The 24,540-nt window shown below is 45.5% G+C and overlaps 2 protein-coding genes and 1 pseudogene across 2 annotated transcripts in view; 1 reads left to right on the top strand and 2 right to left on the bottom strand.

Moving 5' to 3' along the window:
• LOC144697716 (uncharacterized) overlaps positions 1-24,540 on the top strand; it is a 72,384-nt gene that overhangs the window by 16,776 nt on the left and 31,068 nt on the right. Inside the window, exons 2-4 of the mRNA XM_078569724.1 lie at positions 1,308-1,675; positions 3,537-4,423; positions 6,855-6,862. Of these exons, the coding sequence (XP_078425850.1) occupies positions 1,308-1,675; positions 3,537-4,423; positions 6,855-6,862 (1,263 nt within the window). The remainder of the gene's footprint in view (positions 1-1,307; positions 1,676-3,536; positions 4,424-6,854; positions 6,863-24,540) is intronic.
• On the bottom strand, positions 11,826-12,247 carry LOC144698138 (large ribosomal subunit protein eL37-like; annotated as a pseudogene).
• LOC144698123 (uncharacterized) lies at positions 11,826-17,078 on the bottom strand. Its single transcript, XM_078570061.1, has 2 exons — positions 16,153-17,078; positions 11,826-14,164 (listed from the first exon to the last, which is right to left on the bottom strand). Exon 2 carries the CDS (start codon positions 13,431-13,433, stop codon positions 12,810-12,812), a length of 624 nt encoding a protein of 207 aa, XP_078426187.1. The 5' UTR covers positions 13,434-14,164; positions 16,153-17,078; the 3' UTR covers positions 11,826-12,809.

The following is a 24,540-nucleotide window of genomic DNA, read 5'->3' as shown; positions in this document are numbered from 1 at the left end:
CATCGAGTCTTCACCGACACATGAGAAACACCTGACTTCCCTACCTAATCCCATTTACCAGCACTTGGCCCACAGCCTTGAATGTTATGACGTGCCAAGTGCTCATCCAGGCACTTTTTAAAGGATGTGAGGCAACCTGCCCCCACCACCCTCCCAGGCAGCGCATTCCAGACCGTCACCACCCTCTGGTTAAAAAAGTTTTTCCTCACATCCCCCCTAAAACTCCTGCCCCTCACCTTGAAGTTATGCCCCCTTGGGACTGACCCTTCAACTAAGGGGAACAGCTGCTCCCTATCCACCCTGTCCATGACCCTCATAATCTTGTACACCTTGATCAGGTCACCCCTCAGTCTTCTCTGCTCCAACAAAAACAACCCAAGTCTATCCAACCTCTCTTCATAACTTAAATGTTTCATCCCAGGGCAACATTTTGGTGAATCTCCTCTGCACCATCTCCAGTGCAATCACATCCTTCCTATAATGTGGTGACCAAAACTGCACTCAGTACTCCAGCTGTGGCCTCACCAAGGTTCTATACAACTCCAACATGACCTCCCTACTTTTGTAACCTATGCCTCGATTGATAAAGGCAAGTGTCCCAAATGCCTTTTTCACCACCCCACTAACATACCCCTCCGACTTCAGAGATCTGTGGACACACACGCCAAGGTCCCTTTGTTCTTCATAACTTCCAATGTCATGCCGTTCATTGAATACTTCCTTGTCAAATTACTCCTTCCAAAGTGTATCACCTCACACTTTTCAGGGTTAAATTCCATCTGCCACTTATCTGCCCATTTGACCATCCCGTCTATATCTTGCTGTAGCCCAAGACACTCAACCTCACTGTTAACCGCCCGGCCAATCTTTGTGTCATCCGCAAACTTACTAAACCTACCCCCTACATAGTCATCTATGTCATTTATATAAATGATGAATAATAGGGGACCAAGCACAGATCCCTGTGGTATGCCACTGGACACTGGCTTCAGGTCACTAAAGCATCCTTCTGTCATCAACCTCTGCCACCTACAAGCCAAAACCTTGTCAAAGGCTTTGCTGAAATCCATATAAACTACTTCAACTGCACTACCCTCATCTACACACCTGGTCACCCCCTCAAAAAATTCAGTCAAATTTGTTAGGCATGACCTCCGTCTGACAAAGCCATGCTGACTATCCCTGATCAAACCTTGCCTCTCCAAGTGGAGATAGATTCTCTCCTTCAGAATTTTCTCCAATAGTTTCAATATAATATAACGATATTATTTGTTTCCTAAGTTAATTGTTTGATCCTCCGGCCCCAGTCTCCGTACCACACCAGGAAAACAAATCTCGATACAATAATTTGTATTTTCAATGGCGGGGCCTTCACCCATCATCCCCCGCGGTGGGGAATATCCCCTATCCACATCACAGGAGAGCAATACGCAGGCGCAGTGGAGAAAAACATTGGAGCATGCGCAGAGCCAGTAATGACGATGGGGAGAAGGCTTTGTCAGATCCGTATCGGTAAGGGCGAAAATCGGGGGACGGAGGAAGCGATGGATCCGGTGGGTAGACGGAAAGGTTTTGTAAACATGTTGCGTAATCCGCAAAACCCCGAAAAAGACCTTAGCGTTCCCACTTTTGTACGGAGCCAGGACGGCAGTTTTGTTCCGATTGCAGCCCCGAGGTAACGGTCGCCATCTTTATTGTGGGCGGGGCGCGTGCGCAGCCGCCATCTTTACTGTGGGCATTTTTTGAAATGTTCCCAATGACAGACTGAGGACAATTGTCCATCAAGCTGCTTCACACTTTGAGTTACAATGTGTAATTGATGAGGCAAATCAACGATATATGTCCAAGGCAGTGACAATAATTATGCCTTTAGCATAATAAAATTTTCCAAGGCATTTCACAGAAATATTACAAAGTGACGTTTGACACTGAGCCACATGAGCCATATTAGGGCAGGTGACCAAAAGCTTTGTCAAAGAGGTAGGTTTTAAGGAGTATTTTAAAGAAGAGTGAGGCGTAGAGCTGTGGCCTAGGCAACTGAAAGAACAGTCACTGATGGTGGAGCGATTAAAATCGGGAATGCTCAAGTGGCTGGAATTAGATCAGTGTAGAGATCCTGGCGAGGGCTGTGGCTGGAGGAGAATACAGAGATCGGGATCATCACAACCATGGAGGAAAACATGAGAATTTTAAAGTTTTGGTGCTTTTAAAATGAGAGCCTTTGTCGGTCGGTGAGCACAGGGGTGATGTGTGAACAAGACTGAGTGTGAGTAAGCACACGGATAGCAGAGTTTTGGATGACCTCAAGATTCTGGGGGTAGGAGGATGGAGTTGAATGTCGGAGGCCGGTTGGGTATGCATTAGGATAATTTAGACTATAGGTAACAAATGAATGGATGACACTTTCAACAGCAGATAAACTGAAACTAGGGCGGAGTCGGGTGATGTTACTGAGGCAGAAATAGGTGATTTTCGTGTTGATGCGGATATGTGGCTGTAAGCTCATCTCGCGATTGTGAACAGTGTGATTCAGCCTCAGGCAGTTGCCAAGGAGAGGGAGAGAGTCAGTGGTTAGGGAGTGGAATTTGTAGTAGGCACTGAAAGCAATAATGTGAGCATTGGTGGCTCAGCCAGCATTTATTGCCTATCCCTAACTGCCCTTGAGAAGGTGGTGGTGAGCTGCCTTCTTGAACCACTGCAGTCCATGTGGTATAGGTACACCCACAGTGCTGTTAGGAAGGGAGTTCCAGGATTTTGACCCAGTGGCAGGGAAGGAATATTTAAATGGAGGAGATTTCTGCTCATCCAGTGCTGGATGTCAGACAAATCAGCACTGTGTGACTTGGATTTTTTAAAATTCATTTATGGAAGTTGCAGGCTGGGCCAGCATTTATTGCCCATCCCTAATTGCCCTTGAGAAAGTGGGAGTGAGCCATCTTCTTGAACCGCTGCAGTCCATGGAGGGAAGCTTGGAGGTGATGGTGTACACATACACCTGCTCCCCTCATACTTTTTGTTAGTGGAGGTTGAGGATTTGGGAGATTCTGTCAAAGTTCTAGTTGAGCTGTAGATATTTAAAATCCCTCTCTTTCACTCTCTGCCTCCCCTTTTTCTTGCTATCCCTCTCACCCTTTCACTTTCTCCCTCATTCCCCCCATAGAGGCCAGAGACTTGTGTAGGCCCAGTGTTGATGGCAGGTTCCCTTCGCTGAAGGACATCAGTAAAAAAGTTGGGTTGTTGTGACAATCCAGCAGATTTCATGGTCACTTTTGCTAGTGTTAGCTCCACAAATGACCAGATTCATTCATCTCAATTTCTCAGCTTGCCTTTGTGTTTTTGTGGGTTCTCTCTCACTCCCATTTTTTTCTGTTTTAAATCAACTTCACAGAGTATTAGAGGGGGAGGATTTGCACTTTGGGAAACTCAAAGCAAATATCACATCGGGATCTGATGGAGTCGCTCAATTTATCGTCACCTGAATGTCATCAGATTTTGAACATGGAAGGAAAAAGCACCGTTTACAGTGGGGAGAAACTGTGGAAATGTGGGGAATGTGAGGAGAGGTTCAGTTACCCGTCTGAGCTGGAAGCTCATCGACGCATTCACACTGGGGAGAGGCCGTTCACCTGCTTCGAATGTGGAAAGGGATTCACTCGGCTATCCGACCTGTTAACACACCAGCGAATTCACACTGGGGAGAGGCCATTCACCTGCTCTGAGTGTGGGAAGGGATTCATTCAGTCATCCAACCTGCTGACACACCAGCGGGTTCACACTGGGGAGAGACCTTTCAAATGTCCAGACTGTGGGAAATGCTATAGAAGTTCTGGGGACCTGATGTACCATCAACGTGTTCACACTGATGAGAGACCGTTCAGGTGCTCTCACTGTGGGACTGGGTTCAGGGGATCGTTTCAACTCACTGTATACCAGCGAATTCACACTGGTGAGAGGCCATTCACCTGCTATGTGTGTGGGAAGAGATTCACTCAATTGTCCCATGTGCTGAGACATGAGAGAGTTCATACCGGGGAGAGACCTTTTAAATGTCCAGACTGTGAGAAGTGCTATAAAAGCTCTGGGGAACTGATGTCCCATCAACGTGTTCACACTGGTGAGAGACCATTCAAGTGCTCCTCCTGTGGGACTGGGTTCAAGCACTCATCTCAACTCACTGTACACCGGCGGATTCACACTGGACAGAGACCGTTCACCTGCTCTGAGTGTGGGAAGGGATTTGTTCAGTCAACCACCCTGCTGAATCACCAGCGAGTTCATACTGGGGAGAGGCCGTTCACCTGTTCCGAGCGTGGGAAGAAATTCACCCGGTCATCCCACCTGCTGAATCACCAGCGAGTTCACATGGGGAGAGGCTGTTCACCTGCTCCGAGTGTGGGAACGGATTCACTTGGTGATCCACCCTGCTGAGACGCTAGCGAGTTCATGAGTAACTACAATGATTGGATTTTTCTGTTAATCACATTCAGGACTGAACTCTGTTAATGTGAATCTGTTTCTGTGGATGTTAATAAATTCCAGCCCAGTAATGGGCATTAACATTGTGGATAAATGTCAAATAAATCAGCTTTGTGTTAAACACACAGTGTGTTGAGTCTTTTTAATATCTTCAACACAAGTTAGTTCCTTCTGAATTACTCTCCCTCTCCCCACCTCTAATACCCTCAGCTCCAACAAGTGTGAGGAGCTCATGGAGCTTCATTGTCACTAAGATTGAGACAATCTGATCAGCTGCCTCTGCTACTTCCCTGCCTTCCACTAACACACTGGACAAAACTGTCTCTAAAGTTCCCCCTTGTCTGAGCCCTGAACTCTCATCTTTTTTTAATTTCTCTCCAATCTCCTCTCATGCCCTCTCAGGTCTAATCTTGTCCATGAGACCTATTTCCTCTTCCCCGAACCTTATTCCCACTGAACTACTGACTGCCCAAACACCCCACCTTACCAGATATTGTTGCTGGTTCTCTCTCATCAGGTGATTTCCTACTTTCCTTCAAATCTGCTGTCATCACCCCCATCCTCAAAGAACACAACTCCATTGTCCTTGCAAACTACTGCCCCATCTCTCACCTCCCCGAAGTCTGAGACCATTTTGTCGCCTCCCAAATCCGTTCCCATCTTTCCTGGAATTCCATGTTTCAATCCCTCCCAGCAGATTCCTGCCCCTCGATCACAGTAACCAACCAGCTCTTATCAAAGTCACAAAACAAATCCCATGTAACTGACAGAGATGAGCTATTCCTCCTTGTCCTTCTTGGTCTGTTTGCAGCCTTTGACATGGTTTACCACACAATCCTCCTTTGCCAAATCCCATTCACCTATCACCTCTGGTCTCACTGACCTACTTTGGCTCCTGATCAAGCAGCATCTCTTCACTGTTGTCCAGCTGGTGGGACTGCTCTCTCCTGGCTCGTTGCTTATCTATTGGCAGCCAGAGTACTGTCCACAATGTTTCTTTTCTCTCTCCCACACAGTTACCTCTGGTATTTCTGGGGATCTATCCTTGGCCTGTCCTATTTCAATCTACATGCTGCCCCTGAAGGATGTCATCTGAAAAAAGTGTTTGATTTCACATTATGCAGATTACTCCACCATCTCTCTTGACTCCTCCACTGTTACTAAATGATCAGACTGCTTAGCCATCATCCTGTACTGGACCTTCAGAAATTTCATACAATTGTTGGAAAGGCCGATGACATTGTTTATGGTCCCCTGCTCCAAATTCCATTCCCAACCTACTGACCAACCTCCATTCCCAACCTTCTCCCTGGCAACTGTCTGAGAATAAACCAGACTTTTCACAGCTTTGATTCAGATCTGACCCTGAGATTAGCAACTGACCACAGATTTGCTCCATCACTAATACTACCTCCTTCCACCTCTGTAACATCACCCGGCTCCACCCCCGCCACAGCTCATTTAGAACCTCACCCCATCCTTTTGTTACCTCGAGACTGAACTATTCCAACATACTCCTGGCCGGCCCCCCACACTTTTTTTTATCCTTTAATAGGATGTGACCTCACTGGTTAGGCCAGCATTTATTGGTGAGCTGTGTTCCTGAACCGCTGCAGCCCATGTGGTGTAGGTACACCCACAGTGCTGTTAGGTTGGGAGTTCCAGGATCTTGACCCAGCAACAGTGAAGGAACGGCAATATATTTCCAAGTCAGGATGGCGAGTGGCTTAGAGGTGAACTTCTAGGTGGTGGTGTTCCCATCTATCTGCTGCCCTTGTCCTTCTGGATGGTAATGGATCAGAAAACTCAAGGTCATCCAAAACTTTGTTACCTATGTCCTAACAGACCAAATCCCATTCACCTATCACCCCCATTCTCACTGCATGCATTAGCTCCTGGTGTAGCAACACATTGATTTTAAAATGATCATCCTTGTTTTCAATCAGTGCTTCACCTCGTCGGTCCCTCCCTTTGTAACCTCCCTCACCCACCTTCCTCCTTAAGCTACTGCTTAAAATTGAACTTTTTAATCATTCTTTTGGCCGCCTGTCCTAATTTCCCTGTATGTGGCTCTGCCAAATTTCATTTGATAATTCTCCTTTGGAGAATTCTCCTCTGGTAAATGTGTTAAATGAAGGCAAGTTGTTAGGCGTGATTAACAACAGTAATAACACCAGAATCCAACTCCTGCAGTCACATGTGAGCTCACTGTGTCTCAGCATTAGGGTGACTGACTGAATCCCTTCCAGTACATAGAGCGGGGAAACAGTCTCTCCCTGCTGTGACTGCACTGATGACTTGCAAGGCTCAGATGGGTAATTGAATCCTTTCCACAGTCCAGATATTTCCATGGTTTCGGTATCCTTTTGTCCCTCCAGGTTCAATGGTCAGTTGAAGCCTCGTTCACGCACGAAACGTGTACGGTTTCTCTCATTGTGAATCTGCAAATCCTGCCTTTCTCATACCCTGTAAAAGGAGTTTAGAAACTTAATCACTGTTTGTATAGGATAGAAATTATAGTTTCTATGGAACAATTTTTCCTCTTTTGTTTCCCCAAAGCTGTAAATCCCCATCCCAAACGCTCCCTCCTCCCTGGGCTGAAATCCAAACTCGGTTCCCCATGTTCCCTGCGTAAAAGTCAGATGGACATTTTGATCGGACGTACTGAGTACAATTTTGGTCTCAATACTTAAGGAAGGACTTACTTGCACTGGAAGCAGTTCAGAGAATGTTGACAAGGCTGAATCCTGGGATGAAGGGGTTTGTCTTCTGAGGAAGGGATTAATAGGTTGGATCTGAATCCATTGGAGTTTAGAAGAATGAGAGATGATCTTAATGAAACATAGAAGATACTGATGAGGGCTTGATAGGGTGGATGCTGAGAGGATGTTTCCCCTCTTGGGGGAATCTAGAACTAGGGGGCACAGTTTCAAAATAAGGGGTCTCACAGTGAAGGCTGAGATGAGGTGGAATTTCTTCCCTCACAGGATAATGAATCATTGGAATTCTCTTCTCCAAAGAGCAGTGGAGGCTGGGTCATTGAATATATTCAAGGCTGTGTTAGACAGATGTTTGATCTACCAAGGAGTCCAGGGTTATGGGGGGATAGGCAGGAAAGTGGAGTTGAGGCGACAGTCAGATCAGCCCTGATCTTATTGACTGGCAGAGCAGGCTCTGTGGGGCCAAATGGCCTACTCCTATGTTCTTTTAATCCCGGTATCCAAGGACAGAGAACCACGAACAATATCAGTGAACATGGGCAAGTTAGGTGATCAGCAGTTTAGTGGGAATAGGATCGAGAGAGGAGGCAGGTCTCAGGGGCAAGATGAGCTCTGAGAGCATGAGGTGACATAGGGGAAAAATAGAGAAAAACGTGATTTTAGGGCTCAGACAAGGGGCAACTTTACAGGCATTTTGGTCCGGTGAACGAGTGGAAGGGAGGGAAGCGGCGGTGGGAGCTGATCGGATTGTCTCAATCTTAGTGACAAAGAAGCTTCCATGAGCTCCACCCACTTGTTGTTGGAGATGATGATGAAGGAGAAGGGGAGAGGGAGAGCACTTCAAAAAGAACCAACTTATGTTAGTTATTAAAAAGAGCTGAAACACTATATTTAACACAAAGCTGATTTATTTGACTTTTATCCTGAATATTCGCCACCATAACTGGGCGAGAGTTTGACATCAGCAAAAACAGACCCCATGAACATGGCTCTGTCTGGGATGTGATTAACAGCAAAATCCAATAACTGTGGTTACTTGTGAACTTGCTGGTGTCTCAGCAGAACGGATGACCGACCAAATCTCTTCCCACACATGGAGCACGTGAACGGCCTCTCCCCAGTGTGAACTTGCTGGTGTCTCAGAAGGGTGCATGCATGATTGAATCTCCTCCCACACTCGGAGCATGAGAACCGCCTCTCTCCAGTATGAGTGCGCTAGTGTACAATGAGATGAGATGATTCCCTGAACCCAGACCCGCAGTGAGAACACCTGAATGGTCTCTCCCCAGTGTGAACACGCTGATGGCACATCAGTTCCCCGGAACCCTTATAGCACTTCCCACAGTCTGGGCATTTAAAAGGTCTCTCCTCAGTGTGAACTCGCTCATGTCTCAGCACATGGGATGACTGAGCAAATCCCTTCCCACACTTGGAGCAGGTGAAAGGTCTCTCCACTGTGTGAAATTGCTGATGTATCAACAGGTTGGATGAATCACTGAATCCCTTCCCACATACAGAGCAGGTGAACGGCCTCTCCCCATTGTGAGTACGCTTGTGTGTCAGCAGATGGGTTGACTGAGTGAATCCCTTCCCACACACGGAGCAGCTGAACGGCCTCTCCCCAGTGTGAACTCGCTGGTGAGTCAGCAGGTGGGATGAGGTGGTGAATCCCTTCCCACATGCAGAGCAGGTGAACGGCCTCTCCCCAGTCTGAATACGCCGATGTGTTTCCAGGTCAGATGGGCAATTGAATCCCTTCCCACAGTCCCCACATTTCCACGGCTTCTCCCTAACTGCATTTATGTTTTGACAGGTCAGATGATCGATTGAAGCCTCGTCCACAAACAGAACATGTGTACGGTTTCTCTCCACTGTGAACAGTGCCTTTTCCTTTCATGTCCAAATTCTGATGATATTCAAGTTACGATTAATTGGGTGACTCCATTAGATTCTGATGTGATGTTTGGTTTGTTTCCTGACTGCAAATCCTCCCCTTCTAATACCCTGTGAAATTGATTTAAATCAGAAAAAAAAGAGCGAGAGAGAATCCACAAACACACAAAGGTAGGTTGTGAAAGTAAAGTCTGCAGAAGTGCCAGTAAAATGTTAAACAAGGTCAAAATACACCCATTATTAGAGGCAGAGGAAGTTAGACAATAGCAGTGAGATTATCAGAGAGAACAGTGGTGAAACAGAGCAATGGATGGACATGGGTTCTGATCCACAGCAAAGGAGCCACACCAGCCCCAGAGCCATGGACCCTCTCACAGATAACAGAGCACAGAACTAAAAGCGCTAAGTTGTAGATAAATGCTCAAAAATACTCACCTCTGAAACAATTTCAGCTTTTAATGTTAATGTCTTCTGCTGGAGCCTGCAGCTGGAAAGATATCAGAAGCACTGGAGTCAGAGAAAAATCTCCCAGTTGAGGAAATACCTGGGGAGCGGGGTAATGTCACCGAGCAATTGTCGGTGTGTGATGACATCACAGACACGAACACAGAACATCTGGGTCTGTGCAAACCAGTGGTCACCACACATTATGAAGGAGGTGAGGGTCCTTGAGAGGGTGCAGAGGAGATTTACCAGAATGATTCCAGGGATGAGGAATTTTAGTTGAAATGTTGGGTTGGAGAAACTGAGGTTGTTCTCCTTGGAGCAAAGGAGATTGAGAGGAGATTTGACAGAGGTGTACAAGTTTATGATTATTTAGATAAGGTAGATAAAGAAAAGCTGTTCCCATTATTTGAATGGGGGTAAAAGGATTACAGGAAATAGATTTAAGATTCATGGGCAAGATCTACAGGAAGATGTGACAAAGAAAGTTTATACAGTGAGTGGTAATGATCTGAAATTTAATGCTTACACTCAAAGGCCGATAACATCCAGGTCTTGATGAATCAAGTGATGCTGTCAGATTTTGATGTGATGTTTGATTTGAATTTCCTTTCTGCAAATCCTCTTCTAGTACCCTGTAAAAGATGTTTACAAAAGCCATCAGTGTCTGTCAAGGATAGAAATTGAAAAGAGACAAACATTTCTCTTGATTTGAGTTTGCTGCATGTAAATCCTCCCCTTCTAACCCCCTGTTAAAGAGGTTTCCAAAAGCCATCACTGTCAGGCCAGGATAGAAATTCACAACATTCTCTCCCCCTACCACACATGCGCCCTGCTGCACATTGCCGCTTGTCGTCATCAGCGCTCCCTCGATTCGAGGATGACGTCAACTCAGGGTTGTGAGTTTCTGCTGTGAGTCTTCATGTGACTGAACAGACCCACAGATCTTTGGACACATGGGGCAGGACGTCCATGAGGGAGTGGGAATCAGAGAGCAGGATTTGCATCCTTTTCTTTCCTGCTCTGCTTCGTCAATAAGACTCAAAGCGTAAAGGTCAGAGCTTGATGGACAAGTTGTTTCAATTCTGTCGTTAAAAACATTCAAAAACATCTTCCCAATAAAATTTGCAGCCGCGCATGCTCCCTGCTGCACATTGCCCCAAATAAAGATGGGGGCCGCCCATGCTCCATATTGCCCCAAACAAAAATGGCAGCTACGCATGCGCCCTGCTGCGCATTGCTCGCTCTGAAGATGACGGCCGTGATCTGGGGCCTGTAACTGGGAGAAATCGCACCTACGCTCTTGTCACTCTGTGCAAAAGGGGGAACTGCGGGTTCGTTTTCGGCGTTTTCCACTTACACAACAGAGTTACAAAGCCTCCCCGACCACCCGCCTGATCCACCGCTTCCTTCGCCCGGCCGTTCCCTACCCCCCTTTCCCAACTGCGGATCCGAAAAACAAGCTCCTCTCCAACGCCAGCGCTCCCACTGCGCATGCTCTAATCACTGGGTATTGCGCATGCGCATTGGTCTCTTGTGATGTGAATAGAGGACAATCTCCTCCGCATGGAATGCTGGGTAACGGCCCCGCCATTGACAGTTCAATTTATTCTAGCCTGATTTGTTTTGCTGTTATTGGGTGGAAACTGGGGCCGGACGGTTCAATATGAAAGTTGTGAAACAAGTTGTACTTAAACCCATCTGCATGGACCCTTCATTATCCGCTAGAAACAAGGGGAATGGGACTTGGTGGAGAATTGAGAGTCCCCAAAACAACAGTAATAACGGAAGAATCCAACGCCAACAGTCACAAGTGAACTCACTGGTATCCCAGCTGCTGGAATAAAGAAGTGAATTACTGTTCACACACAGAACTCTCTCTGGCATGAATGTGCTGATCATGCTTCAAATTCTATTTGAACTTTCAAAATTGGTGGGAAAGCTGAGTAAATCCTTCTTCAAACATGAATTATCTGAATGGTCCCTCTCCAGAATGACTGTGCTGCTGTGTCAGTAAATAGGATGACCAAGTGACTCAATTTCCACACTCAGCTGGAGAATATCCTACTGCTGGTGTGATGGCACCCATGAGTTTCCAGCTCAGACAGCCAACCAACTCATTCTTCACAGTCAACAACAACAACGTGCATTTCTATAACACATTTAATAAAACATCCTGAATTTCCTCACATGAGCATTAACAGTACCCATCTTAAGTTTGTGCTTGTGTCTCCAATTTGTTTCCAAAGACACTGTTATAATTTCCATACAATAAAAATGGGAATGCAGACATTTTTTTAAACTTTCCGAGCCATAGCTTTATTTGTTGTGCAGATACACTGGTAGTTTATGCAGTGCTGGAGGAAGCCATTGTGGAACGTCTGGGCTTCCGGGTGGTCCCATCGCGGAATCCATTCCTGAATCGGTGATACACCACCTTCAGGTGACTCATGCGGCCTGTACCAGTTGTGTTTCTCCTTTTGGCCTCAGCACTCCAGTTATACTTCCTCTTTCTCTTGGCAGGGTAGGCACATTTGCCGCAGGTCGATTTCTGCAGGTGAAATGCTTTAGCCCCCACATCGTTGGCAAAGAGTGTGGGTCTTGTTCTGCTTTTTACCAAATGATGATGTTCCCTTTGTCATTTTCACTGCGCGCTGGGGAGCCATTGCAGACATTTTACCAACATCAATCAGTGGCTCTGTTAAATGGTTCATCACATTGTAATGTAATATTATAACATCCCTACGGTTATGAAAGCACGTCCTCTGGCTCAGTTTGATCTATACCTTGGTAGATCTGCTAATGTGAATTGCTATTTTTTCTTAATTGTTATGACACACATTTATTGAATCAGATATCTTGATGCTGATTGTCTCCCAGACAGATTTACTCCACCAATCTTAACAACCAGTGTTTCTTGTTTCCCAGTTTTATTTCCACAGTATTCAGCCAATCTCATTATTATTTCTCCCTTCTAGTTTAGCTCGTTCTTTTCTTCAATATCCTTTTTCATAATTCCTTTCCCATCTGCGTCCACCCAACTATTGATTTTATTACCAACATTGGTAAGGATGTAAGATGTGTCATACAGCCTAAAGTATATCACTATTTCTGGTGGTGGGTATTGATTCTTGAGAGCAATGCATGCAGGAGATAGTCCTTCTTAAGGAGTCCCTTCTGAAACATTATTAACATCAGCTCAAATGTCAGAATGAACCTGGTTTAGTCCTGGAGGTACATAACAGCAACAATAACAGCAGAATACAACCCCTCCATTCAATTGTGAACTCGCTGGCGTCTCATTAAGTGAGATGAATGAGTGAATCCTTTCCCACACACAGAGCAGGTGAACGGCCTCTCCTCAGTGTGAACTCGCTGGTGTCTCAGCAGAACACCTGTGGCTTTAAAAGTCTTCTCACATTCAGAACATTTGAAAGGTCTGTTATCAGTATGAACAAGTTGATGTGAATTGAGGTGAGCTAGACGAGTGAATCCCTTCCCACACACGGAACAGGTGAATGGCCTCTCCCCTGTGTGAATGCGCTGGTGTATCAGCAGATCCTTTGTAGTTTTAAAGCTCTTCTCACAGTCAGAACATTGGAAAGGTTTCCGATCAGAGTAAACTCGCTGGTGCAACTTGAGGTTGGTCAAACAAATAAATCCCTTTGCACACACAGAGCAGGGGAATGGCCTCTCCTCAGTGTGAATTCGCTGGTGTCTCAGAAGATCACCTGCAGTTTTAAAGGTCTTCTCACATTCTGAACATTGGAAAGGTCTGTTATCAGTGTGAACAAGTTGATGTGAGCTGAGGTGAGATAGTCGAGTGAATCCCTTCCCACACATGGAGCAGGTGAGTGCCGTCTCCCTGGTGTGAACTTGTTGGTGTTTTATGAGTTTCATTGATTGTCTGAAGACTTTCCCACAGTGAGAGCAACTGAACCGTCTCTCAGTGTGAACAAACTGGTGCTTGACCGGGTCCTCTCGTCTTTTAAAGCTCTTCTCACAATCAGAGCAGTTAAACAGCCTCTCAACAATATGAATGAGCTGGTGTCTCAGCAGCTGGGACAGAAAATTGAATCTCTTCTCACACACGGAGCAGGTGAACGGCTTCTCCCCAGTGTGAGTTCTCTGGTGTATATGTAAGCTGGATGATAATGTAAATCCCTCCCCACACACCGAGCAGGAGAACGGCCTCTCCCCGGTGTGACTGCGTCGATGAATCTCCAGCTACGATGGGTGAATGAATCCCTTCCCGCATTCCCATGGTTTCTCCATGGTGTCTGTGTCCATAAGGCTTTCCGGGTTGGACAATCAGTTGAAGCCTCGTTCACACACAGAACACATGTATGGTTTCTCCACACAGCGAATAGTTCTGTTTGTTTTCAGGCTGTGTAACTGATTAAAGCTCACTCCACAGTCAGTGCACTGGAACGCTCTCATTCAGGTCTGTGTGTGTCTCGGTGCTTTTTCCTGTTGTTTGAAATATTTCCCCACAGTCAGAACAGACGAACATTTCTCCTTCCACATTCAAAAGCCGATAATATTCAGGTCTGGATCTGAGTCATTCTGTCAGATCTTGATGTGATTTTTGGTTTGAGTTACCGATCTGCAAATCTTCCCCTTCTAAAACCCTGTAAAAAGAGATTACAATAAACATCACTGACAGTCCCGGACAGAAATTCAAAACAGACAATTCTAGTTCCTATGGAACATTTTTCTTCTCGTTCCCCCAAAGCTGTAAATCCCCATCCCACACACACTCCCTCCTCCCTGGGCTAAAATCCAAATAAAGTGTTGGATAATTAATTCTTTCTGTATCCTTTCAACAAATCCTACAGAGATAGCAAAATGTTCGATAATTCACTTCAGTCATGACTCGTGACAAAACATTACACAATCAAACGTCTGAATGTGTGTTCCCTTGCTGAAATGTGGGAAAATCTCTGGACTTCAGCAGAAAACTCCAGAATCCCACCTCTCAAAGGCACTGCCCAACCATATGGAAGTAAATGTATAATGGAGTTCAGGAGAAAAGATACCATCCACAAATGGGACAAATACACTACAAGACAGCCCGATCGCCCACTGTATAAAACTCATAAATAGGATGTAAATGATTGAGAGTTTAATGAACTCAAGCTGACAACATATGATCGAAGGACTTTAATAGAAAACGTAGAGTGCAGTAGACCTTTCATTTATATTCTATAAATTAAGGAGTCCTGCATTTTGTAACATATTGTAATGACTTTATGCTGAAATGATCATAATTGTGCAATCCTTTAACTGATTAATATTTTCACTTTATTTTAATATTGCCTATAATTACGTCATGAATGATGATTACTTGTTTTATTTGTATCATCATCACAATTCAGTACCTGCCACCGTGATGAGTTTTCCATAAACCAATTATCTATCGAACCAAACCAATTATCTATTAATCTGAATCACCTGACCGACCATACAGAATATCAGATGTTAACCTTGTGTCTAAAAATTACTGTGTGGAGATTTAATAAGCAATCATGAAGGTGGTTTCTCCACACCTCCCAGGCTTTCCTTCCTTCTTTCTCTCCCTCTTTAACTAAGTTAAACTCAGTCTCTTGTCTCATTTTGGTTTCTGGTTCTCTTCCTGCCCAATGTAACCCTGAGCTTTTACAAGAAGCCATTTGTTCAGTTTCCCAAAGAGAGATCAGAGTCCCCATGAATTTGAGCCCAAAGTGTAACCTCTTATTTATTGTCCCCGCTCCCCCATCCTCTGATGTGAACCATCCTCCACTCGCTGACCCAGGATGGCGGCCGTTAACCTGGGCCTGTTCCCGGGAGGGAGAAGCCCCGCAGCTGCAAACCAGGAGCTGATAATTATTCCTCAGGGTTTGCGGATCCACAAAGTGTTTGCAAATCCTCCCCGTCCAGCCGCCGACTCCATCGCCCTTGACCAGCTGCAGAAGCACCAAACAAGTGGCTCTCCATGGTCATGATTGACACTGCGCATGCTCCAAACACTGGAGGGCGGGGCACTGAACATGCGCACCGGTCTCCTGTGGTGTGGATAGGGGACATTCTCTACCACAGGGGATGCTGGGTAAAAGCCCCACCATTGTGATTCACAATTCAGGTTCCCGTGATTATTTTGTGGGAATGAGGTGGAGACTGACCGTAGCGCCAATCAATAAAGTTTGGAACTTGACGTGCTGTAACCTGCAAGGTTACAGACGAAGAACTGGATAGTGGGATTGGGCTGGCACAGACATGATGGGCCATATGGCCTCCTTCTGTCTTGTAAAGTTTCATTTTCAGTTTCCATCACTGAAGATGTTGAAGACTGAGATTTAGACTAAGACAGAATTTTGGTCCCTCAGGGAATCGAGGATCATGGGGAACAAGCAGGAAAGTGGACTTGAGGCTGAAATCAGCCATGATCGTGTTGAATGGCGGAGCAGGCATGACAGGTCATCTGGTCTAATCCTGCTCCTCGCCCTTATGTTCTTACAACAGCGCTGTCTGCTTTCATCTAAACTCATTGACAGACATCCAGAATATTAAACTCCAGCCCAGTTACAAGAGTTAGTAACAGCAACAGAAACAAAGGATGTGATTAACAACAGAATCCAACCTCTGCAGTCACTTGTGAACTCGCTGGTGTGTCAGTAAGTGAGATGATCGAGCAAATCTCTTCCCACACACAGAGCAAGTGAATGGCCTCTCCCCAGTGTGAACTTGCTGGTGTGTCAGCAGATTCGATGACTGAGAAAACCCCTTCCCACACACATATCTTCTCCCCTGTGTGAACCCGTTGATGTGTCACCAGGTTGGATGATGAAGTGAATCCCTTCCCACACACGGAGCAGGTGTACGGCCTCTCCCCGGTGTGAACTTGCTGGTGTTGAATGAGGTGTGACGACTGTCTGAATCTCTTCTCACATTGAGGACAACTGAACGGTCTCTCGTCAGTGTGAACAAGCTGGTGTTTAATTAGATCCGGTGAGATTTTAAAGCCTTTCCCACAGTCAGAGCATTTAAAAGGCCTCTCATCAGTGTGAACTCGCTGGTGTAAATGAAGGCTGGACATCAGAGTGAATCCCTTCCCACACACGGAGCAGTTGTACGGTCTCTCCCCAGTGTGAGTGCGTCGATGAGCTTCCAGCTGGGATGGGCAAGTGAATCCCTTCCCATACTCCCCACATTTCCACGCTTTCTTTGTGGTCTCAGTGACCTTGTGTCTCTCCAGGTTGGACAATCAGTTGAAGCCTCATCCACAAACAGAACACGTGTACAGGCTCTCCTCACTGTGAATGGTGTGATGTTATTTCAGGCTGTGTAACTTGGTAAAGCTCTTTCCACAGTCAGATAACTGGAACACTCTCACTCAGGTGTGTGTGAATCGATGCTTTTCCAGCCACACTGATGCTTGAAATCTTTTCCCAAAGTCAGAACAAACATTTCTCCTTCCATGTTCCTGATGAATCAAGTGACTCTGTCAGATCTTGATGAGATGTTTGGTTTGAATTTCCCATCTTCAAATCATTGCCTTCTAATATCCTGTAAAAAGAGTTTACAAAAGTCATCACTGTCAACTCCAGGATAGAAATTCAGAACAGACAATTCTAGTTTCTAGGCGACATACTTTCTTCTATTGTTCTCTCAAATATGTTGTCCAGTTAAACTAAAAGAGCCCAAAATCAGCATCAAAGCCCCAACTAGAGTGAAGAGAACCTCCCTAACTAAACCAGAATGTTGCTTCCAGTATCTCTGAGACACTCTGTACCCTGAGGTACCCATCGGTGGTGGGAGGTATCAATCGTACGGATGGACACCACATGCTCCCTCTCCAGGGCCATCCAGACACGGACAAGACTATGGAAGAGAGGCCAGCAGCCTCTTATGGGGTAGAAACAGAGAATTCTGGAAAAACTCAGCAAGTCTGGCAGAAATTGTGGAGAGAGAAACAGAGTTAAGGTTTCAAGTCCGTATGACTCTTCTTCAGAGCCAGTGAAGTCACCTCTGCTTGATGACAGCCTGAGTATATGGGAGATTTGTCTTTGAGAGGACTGCCACATTCCTGATTCTGTCCATGAGATGCCCAGAATGTGCCACAAACAGTGAAGGTGAAAGTTGTTGAGCTTCCTTTCCTGATCACTGTAAATCGTCCATGTTTCACAGTCAGACAACAAAGTACTGAAGACACAGGCCTCTGAAACCAGCATCTTGGTGCTGAGAGGCAGTTTGATGTTATTCCATGGACGATTCGTGAGTCAGCCAAAAGTGGAGCTGTTTTCCTTACGCGTGTATCGAGGTCTGCATTGAGAAACAGATTGTCTGTCACTGTGGACCTAAGAATTCACTGGCCACTTCCAGCGGGGTGTTATTTAGTGTGATCAAGGGCAGAGATGTGACACCCTGTCCCCAAACCACAGTTTTCTCGATGTTTACAGTAAGGGTGAACAAGTTACAGACATGGGAGAGACAGTTCACGAGTCTTTGTAGCTGAGTTTCTGTGTGAGTCACAAGCAGGGCATCATCACTGTAGAGGGGGTCTCTGATCGAGACAGGCTGTATTTTGTCTTCACTTTCAGTCTGGACAGATTGGAGAGGTTACCATCTGACTGAGTATGCAGGGAAACTCCCTCCATTTCTGCAGCGAAGGCCGAGGTCAGGAACATGGAGAAGAAAATACCAAACTAAGTGGGGGCTAGGACACAGCCCTGTTTCACTCCATTCTTCACACTGAAACTGTCAGAAGTGGAACCATCAAACTGTACAGTACAGGGCATGTTGTCATGAAAGGAGTGGATGAGATGGAGGAGCTTTGGTGGACAAAGTTTTTGTTGCAATCTCCTCTGTCCCCTTTGTTTTTGTAAATTGTGATTATTGTTGTGTCATGCATGTCCTGTGGAACGGATCCGATTCCAGCAGTTCATGAATTAAGGGGAATGATCACACATGGTGCTTTTAAAAAGGGACACTGCAGCCCCAAGTATCAGTGACACCTCCAGAATATTAAACTCCAGCCAGTTATAGGGGTTGTTAACATCAGCAGAAACAAACCTGATATTGTAAGACTATCAGTCCTGGATGTAATTAACAGCAGTGATAACAGCAGAATCCAACCCCCTCAGTCACTTATGAACTCACTCATGTGTCACTAGGTTGAAGGACCGAGTGAATCTCTTCCCACACACGGAGCAGGTGAATGGTCTCTCTCCAGTGTGAACTCTCTGATGTGCCAGGAGAGCAGACGAACACCTGAAATTCTTTCCACAGTCCATGCAGCTGAATGGCTTCTCCTCAGTGTGAATTTGCTGGTGTGACTCAAGGGTGGATGATACAGTGAATCCCTTCCCACATACAGAGCAGGTAAATGGTCTCTCCCCAGTGTGAACTCGCTGGTGTGCAATAAGGGTGGATGACTGCCTGAAACTCTTTCCACAAGAAGTGCAGCTAAACGGCTTCTCCCCAGTGTGAACTCGCTGGTGTCTCAGCAGACTGGATGACTGAGTAAATCCCTGCCCACAAACAGAGCAGGTGAATGGCCTTTCCCCAGTGTGAACTCGCTGGTGTTCAGCGGGGCCGATGAATGCCTGAAACTCTTTCCACAGGAAGTACAGCTGAATGGCTTCTCCTCAGAGTGAACTCACTGGTGTGACCTAAGGCCGGATGAATGAGTGAATCTCTTCCCACACACAGAGCAAGTGAATGGCTTCTGCCCAGTGTGAAGTCACTGGTGTATATTGAGGTCAGATGAAGACCTGAACCTCTTTTCACAGTGAGTGCAGCTGAATGGCCTCTCCTCAGTGTGAATTCACGAGTGTAACATAAGACAGGATTTCTGAGTAAATCCCTTCCCACATACAGGGCAGGTGAATGGCCTCTCCTCAGTGTGAATTCGCTGGTGTGACATGAGTTTGGTTGTCTGAGTGAATCCCTTCCCACACACGGAACAGGTGAATGGCTTCTCCCCAGTGTGAATGCATCGATGGATTTCCAGCTGAGATGGATAATTGAATCCTTTACCACAATCCTTACATTTCCATGGTTTTTCTATGGTGCCGGAGTCCTTATGTCTCTCCAGGTTGAATAATCAGTTAAAGTCTTGTCCACACACAGAATGTGAACGGTCTTTCCCCACTGTGAATGGTGTGATGTCTTTTCAGGCTGTGTGACTAGTTAAAGTTCCGTCCACAGTCAATGCAGTGAACACTCTGACTCATTTGTGTGTGTCTCGGTGTTTTTCCAGCCACACTGATGTTTGAAATCTTTTCCCACAGACAGAACAGACAAGCATTTCTCCTTCCACATTCAATTGCCGATGATATTCAGGTCCTGATGAATCGAGTGACGGTTTTAAATCTTGATGTGAAGTTTGATTTGAGCTTCCCTCTGTAAATCTTCCCCTTCTAATATCCTGCAAAAGGAGTTTACAAAACTCTTAACTGTCAGCACACAATTCAGAACAGACAATTCTAGTTTCTATGGACCATTTCTTCCTCTCGTTTCCCCAAAGCTGTAAATGCCCATCCCACACACTCTCCCTCCCCCCTGGGCTGAAATCCAAATCCATCTCACCATCTCTTTCCTCCACTCCCAGTTTTCTCCCTCCCTCTCCTCTGCCTGGGTTCAGTTCTCCAGCTCCTGTCTGCAAACTGACAATAAAATCAATGACAAAACAAAAACAGAATTACCTGGAAAAACTCAGCAGGTCTGGCAGCATCGGCGAAGAAGAAATCAGTTAACGTTTCGAGCCTTCATGGCCCTTCGGCAGAACTGAAGCATAGCTGTTCTGCCGAAGGGCCATTAAGGCTCGAAACGTTAACTGATTTCTTCTCCGCCGATGCTGCCAGACCTGCTGAGTTTTTCCAGGTAATTCTGTTTTTGTTTTGGATTTCCAGCATCCGCAGTAGCTTTTAGCTTTTTGTTTTTATAAAATCAATGAGTCTTATTGGGGGTTTGGGGCCTCCAGCGGGTGTTTCTGAATCCTCCCCGCCCACCTCCCAGGGTTTCCTTCCTTCCCACAGATCAGATTCCTCATTGATTTGAGCCCAAAGTGTAACCTCTTATTTCTTGTCCCCCCTCCCCCATCCTCTGATGTGAACCATCCTCCACTCGCTGAGCCAGGATGGCGGCCGTTAACCTGGGCCTGTTCCCGGGAGGGAGAAGCCCCGCAGCTGCAAACCAGGAGCTGACAATTATTCCTCAGGCTTTGCGGATCCACAAAGTGTTTCCAAATCCTCCCACCCACCGCCTCGCTCTGACTCCGCTTCTCCGGGACAAACAGACGCCTCTTCCCGCAAGGACATCAATCGCACTGCGCATGCTCCACGCTTCTCGACACTGCACCTGCGCACTGTTGGCCAGCTTCGTCTGCCTCACTGCGCATGCTCCAGCTCACACTGCACGGCTGATTGACGGCAGTTCCGGACCAATAGGAAGAGGGGCAGATTTGGAGGTCCGAGAGGGCGCAGCTGCTGCTCCAACCAATCGGAGTGAATGAGGGGCGGGGCTGAACCCGGATCTCCCTCATTGGCTGAAACTCTGCATCATTTTGAAAGCTGATTTGTCTCAAACTCCAGGAGAACCAGACCTTTCTGCTTGTGGCGTAAAACAGATGAAACCCTGTGGGTGTGGAGCAAACATTTCAACATATTTAAGTGAAATGTGGCAACATGTTGAAACAATGCACAAACAATTTAAGGCCTGACTTCAAGGCATCGCAGGGCAGACAGTGAATGTCACCATTAGAACAAGGCGAGTCCTTGGTTTCAATAAATGAACCGGCAGAAGGGTTAGGACAGGTTAGAGAGAAGTTTAATACTGTTATCATTCGGAACAACACAGACTATAAAGAAAATACTGATCTCAAAGACAATGTCTTGTAGTATACTGTGCTGAATCAGTTTTAAAGGGCTAAATGATGTGCGTTTTCTATCTTGAAAAGTTATTTTAAAATCTGGAACTTAGATAGTGATTAGGTGGGCAGGTTTGGATCAGTGATGAAGTGCCACATCAAAGGTTAATGCAGTAAATAAAAGCTCATGGTTCAGGGGGTAACATATTGGTATGGATAAAAGATTGGCTAGCTAACTGGAAGCAGAGAGTTGGCATAAATGGGTCTTTTTCCGGTTGGCAGGATGTGACAACTGGTGTGCCACAGGGATCAGTGCTGGGGCCTCAACTTTTTACAAGTTATATAAATGACTTGGATGAAGGGACCATAGGAACAGTTGCTAAATTTGCTGGTGACACAAAGATAGGTAGGAAAGGAAATTGTGAAGAGGATGTAAGAAGGAAACAAAGGACATTGATGGGTTAAGTGCGTGGGCAAAGATCTGGCAAATGGAGTATGACATGGGCAAATGTGAAATCGTTCGTTTTGGCAGGAAGAATAAGAAAGGCATATTATCTAAATGGTGAGAGATTGAGCAGCTCTAAAATTCAGCGGGATCTGATGTCCCAGTGCATGAATCACAAAACCTTAGTATGCAGGTACAGCAGGTAATTAGGAAAGCTAATAGAATGTTAAGACAGAGATGAGGAGAATTTTTTTTCCTCAGAGGGTTGTGTGTCTTTGGAACCTATCTAAGAATTATCTCCATCAAGCAGAACATCAATTTAAGGAAAATTAACATCATCTGTAATATCAGGAGGAAAGTAGTGGCTGCAATTATCCAAGGATATTGTCCTGCATTGTATACTATCTCTCACCGGAGCTGTTCACAAGGGTGGCAATAGAGCTCTCAATGTTTTTCATTTTTGCTGCTTCTCTGCCAGATGTTGTTCAATATTGCCTCAAAAGGCAGTGAAAGCAGGATCTTTGAATATTTTAAGGCAGATCTAGATAGATTCTTGATGAACAAGGGGGTGAAAGGTTATCGGGAGTAGGCAGGAATGTGGAGTTGAGGCTACAATTAGATCAGCCATGATCCTATTAAATGGCGGATCAGGCTCGAGGGTCCGGGTGGCCTACTTCTGCTCCTAATTCATATGCTCGTATGTACTCCAGCAAGCCTTAAAATCAGATTGACAATATTTCAGAACTGATTGCCTGTGACAGCAGCAATCTCATTGCTCTCTGTTGGTATGATCGATTGAAGTATTTAAAATGGAGAACATGGAAGTATTGATGGATGATGTACACAAGGAATTTGTGAACTAACTGAGGATAATAGTGAAGGGAAAGGAAGGACCTAGAAAGCAGCAGACTCTTTGTGTTGTTCCAGGAGAAGTGGGATCTGTGTGTGTAAATGTGAGGTTTAAACAGCACTCACATACACACACACACACACACACACACACACTCACATACATATATGGGGACACTTCCTGCCTGATCAGATGGACAACATTTTGCCTCACAACAACCAACCTGAACAATACTGGGGATAAGAGCCATAATGTTTCAGAAATTTAAATGAACTTTACTCTTCAGGGACTGTGAAAAGTTTTGGCTGTCCAATTCCACCGATTTCTCTGAACCTTAAATCAATATTGAACAACATCTGGCAGAGAAGCAGCAAAAAAGAAAAACATTGAGAGCTCTATGGCCACCCTTGTGAACAGCTCCGGTGAGAGATAGTATACAATGCAGGACAATATCCGTGGATAATTGCAGCTACTACTTTCCTCCTGATATTACAGATGATGTTAATTCTCCTTATATTGATGTTCTGCTTGATGGAGATAATTCTTAGATAGGTTACAAGGAGAAAGAATATAATGGAAATGTTTGCACTGACAAATAAATAATCTTCGAAGCTATAAAATGAAGAATATATTTCAGCCCCGAGGTGGAGAATGTAGACAGAGAGAAGCCAAATGTGGAAGACATAAATTTGATCAGGTACATACTGGAACGATGTTTCCACTTGTGGGAGGGATTAGAACCAGGGTATACAGTTTAAGAATAAGAGACCTCCATATAAGACTGAGTTGAGGAGAAAGTTTTTCTCTTGAAGGGTTGCTGGAATGTGGAATTCTCTTCCCCAGAAAGCAGTGGGGGCTGGGTCATTGAATTTATTCAACGAGTGTTAGACAGATTTTTGATAGACAAGGGAGTCAATGGTTATGGAGGACACACGGCAAAGTGGAGTTGAGACACAACCAGCTCAGCCATGATCTTATTAAATGGCGGAGCAGGATTGAAGGGCTGAATGGCCTACTCCTGCTCCTAAGTCCTATGTTCATAAATAATTCTAAAAACTGTATAAAGCATTTCTGTATAATAAAGGCGCTTGCACACATTGAAACCAAAGATCTGCAATAGAGGCTGTTCCTAGCAAGTCATATTTAAGATAAGAGTAGAACCAGAGGACACGAATTGAAGGTGACTGAAAAAAGAAGCAACTGTGAAATGAAGAAAAGGTTTCTATGTTGCAAGTGCGATCTGGAATGCACTGCCTGAGAATGTGGTGGAGGCAGATTCAATTGAGGTCTTCCAAAGAGAATTGGACAATTATCTGAAGAGAAAAAAAACGCAGGGCTATGTGCCAAAGATGGCGGGAGTGGGACTAGGTGAGTAACTCATGCAGAGAGCTGGAATAGAGACAATTTTTCGAATGCCTTCCTTCTGTGCTGTAATCATAGCATGACACTAGGATATAAGGGAAATGCAGTTCACCAGTGCATGAGAGGCTGATTGTTCCTTGTGCCCCAGTGCAGGAGTAGCTACGTTTTGGGCAGTGTGACCTGAGCATACAGAAAAAAAGACTGAGGCCAATGACAAGATTCTTGAGGGTAAAAGAATGCTGGAGGGAGTGGGTTAATAAAACCGGGGAGCTGCAGGCTGCACGAACTTCGAATGTGACCCCAGTCGCAATAATAAGCGGTAAACAAATTTATCTGATTAAATGAGATGGTTTTGCATGTCGGAGTGCCTGTAAATACTCGCTGTAAAGGATGCGGACTCTCAGAAGGCTCCACACCACCGGCTGCTCGTGTGTAACTGATATCCTATCAGTGTAATGTGCACCTGTATTTAATAAAGTGTTATAACCCCTCATTGTGCTTC

This window comes from Cetorhinus maximus, chromosome 23, assembly GCF_964194155.1.
Source record: "Cetorhinus maximus chromosome 23, sCetMax3.hap1.1, whole genome shotgun sequence".
Classification (NCBI taxonomy): Eukaryota; Metazoa; Chordata; class Chondrichthyes; order Lamniformes; family Cetorhinidae; genus Cetorhinus; species Cetorhinus maximus.
Note: the sequence above shows the minus strand (reverse complement) of the source record. Positions and strands in the feature narration are given on the sequence as shown.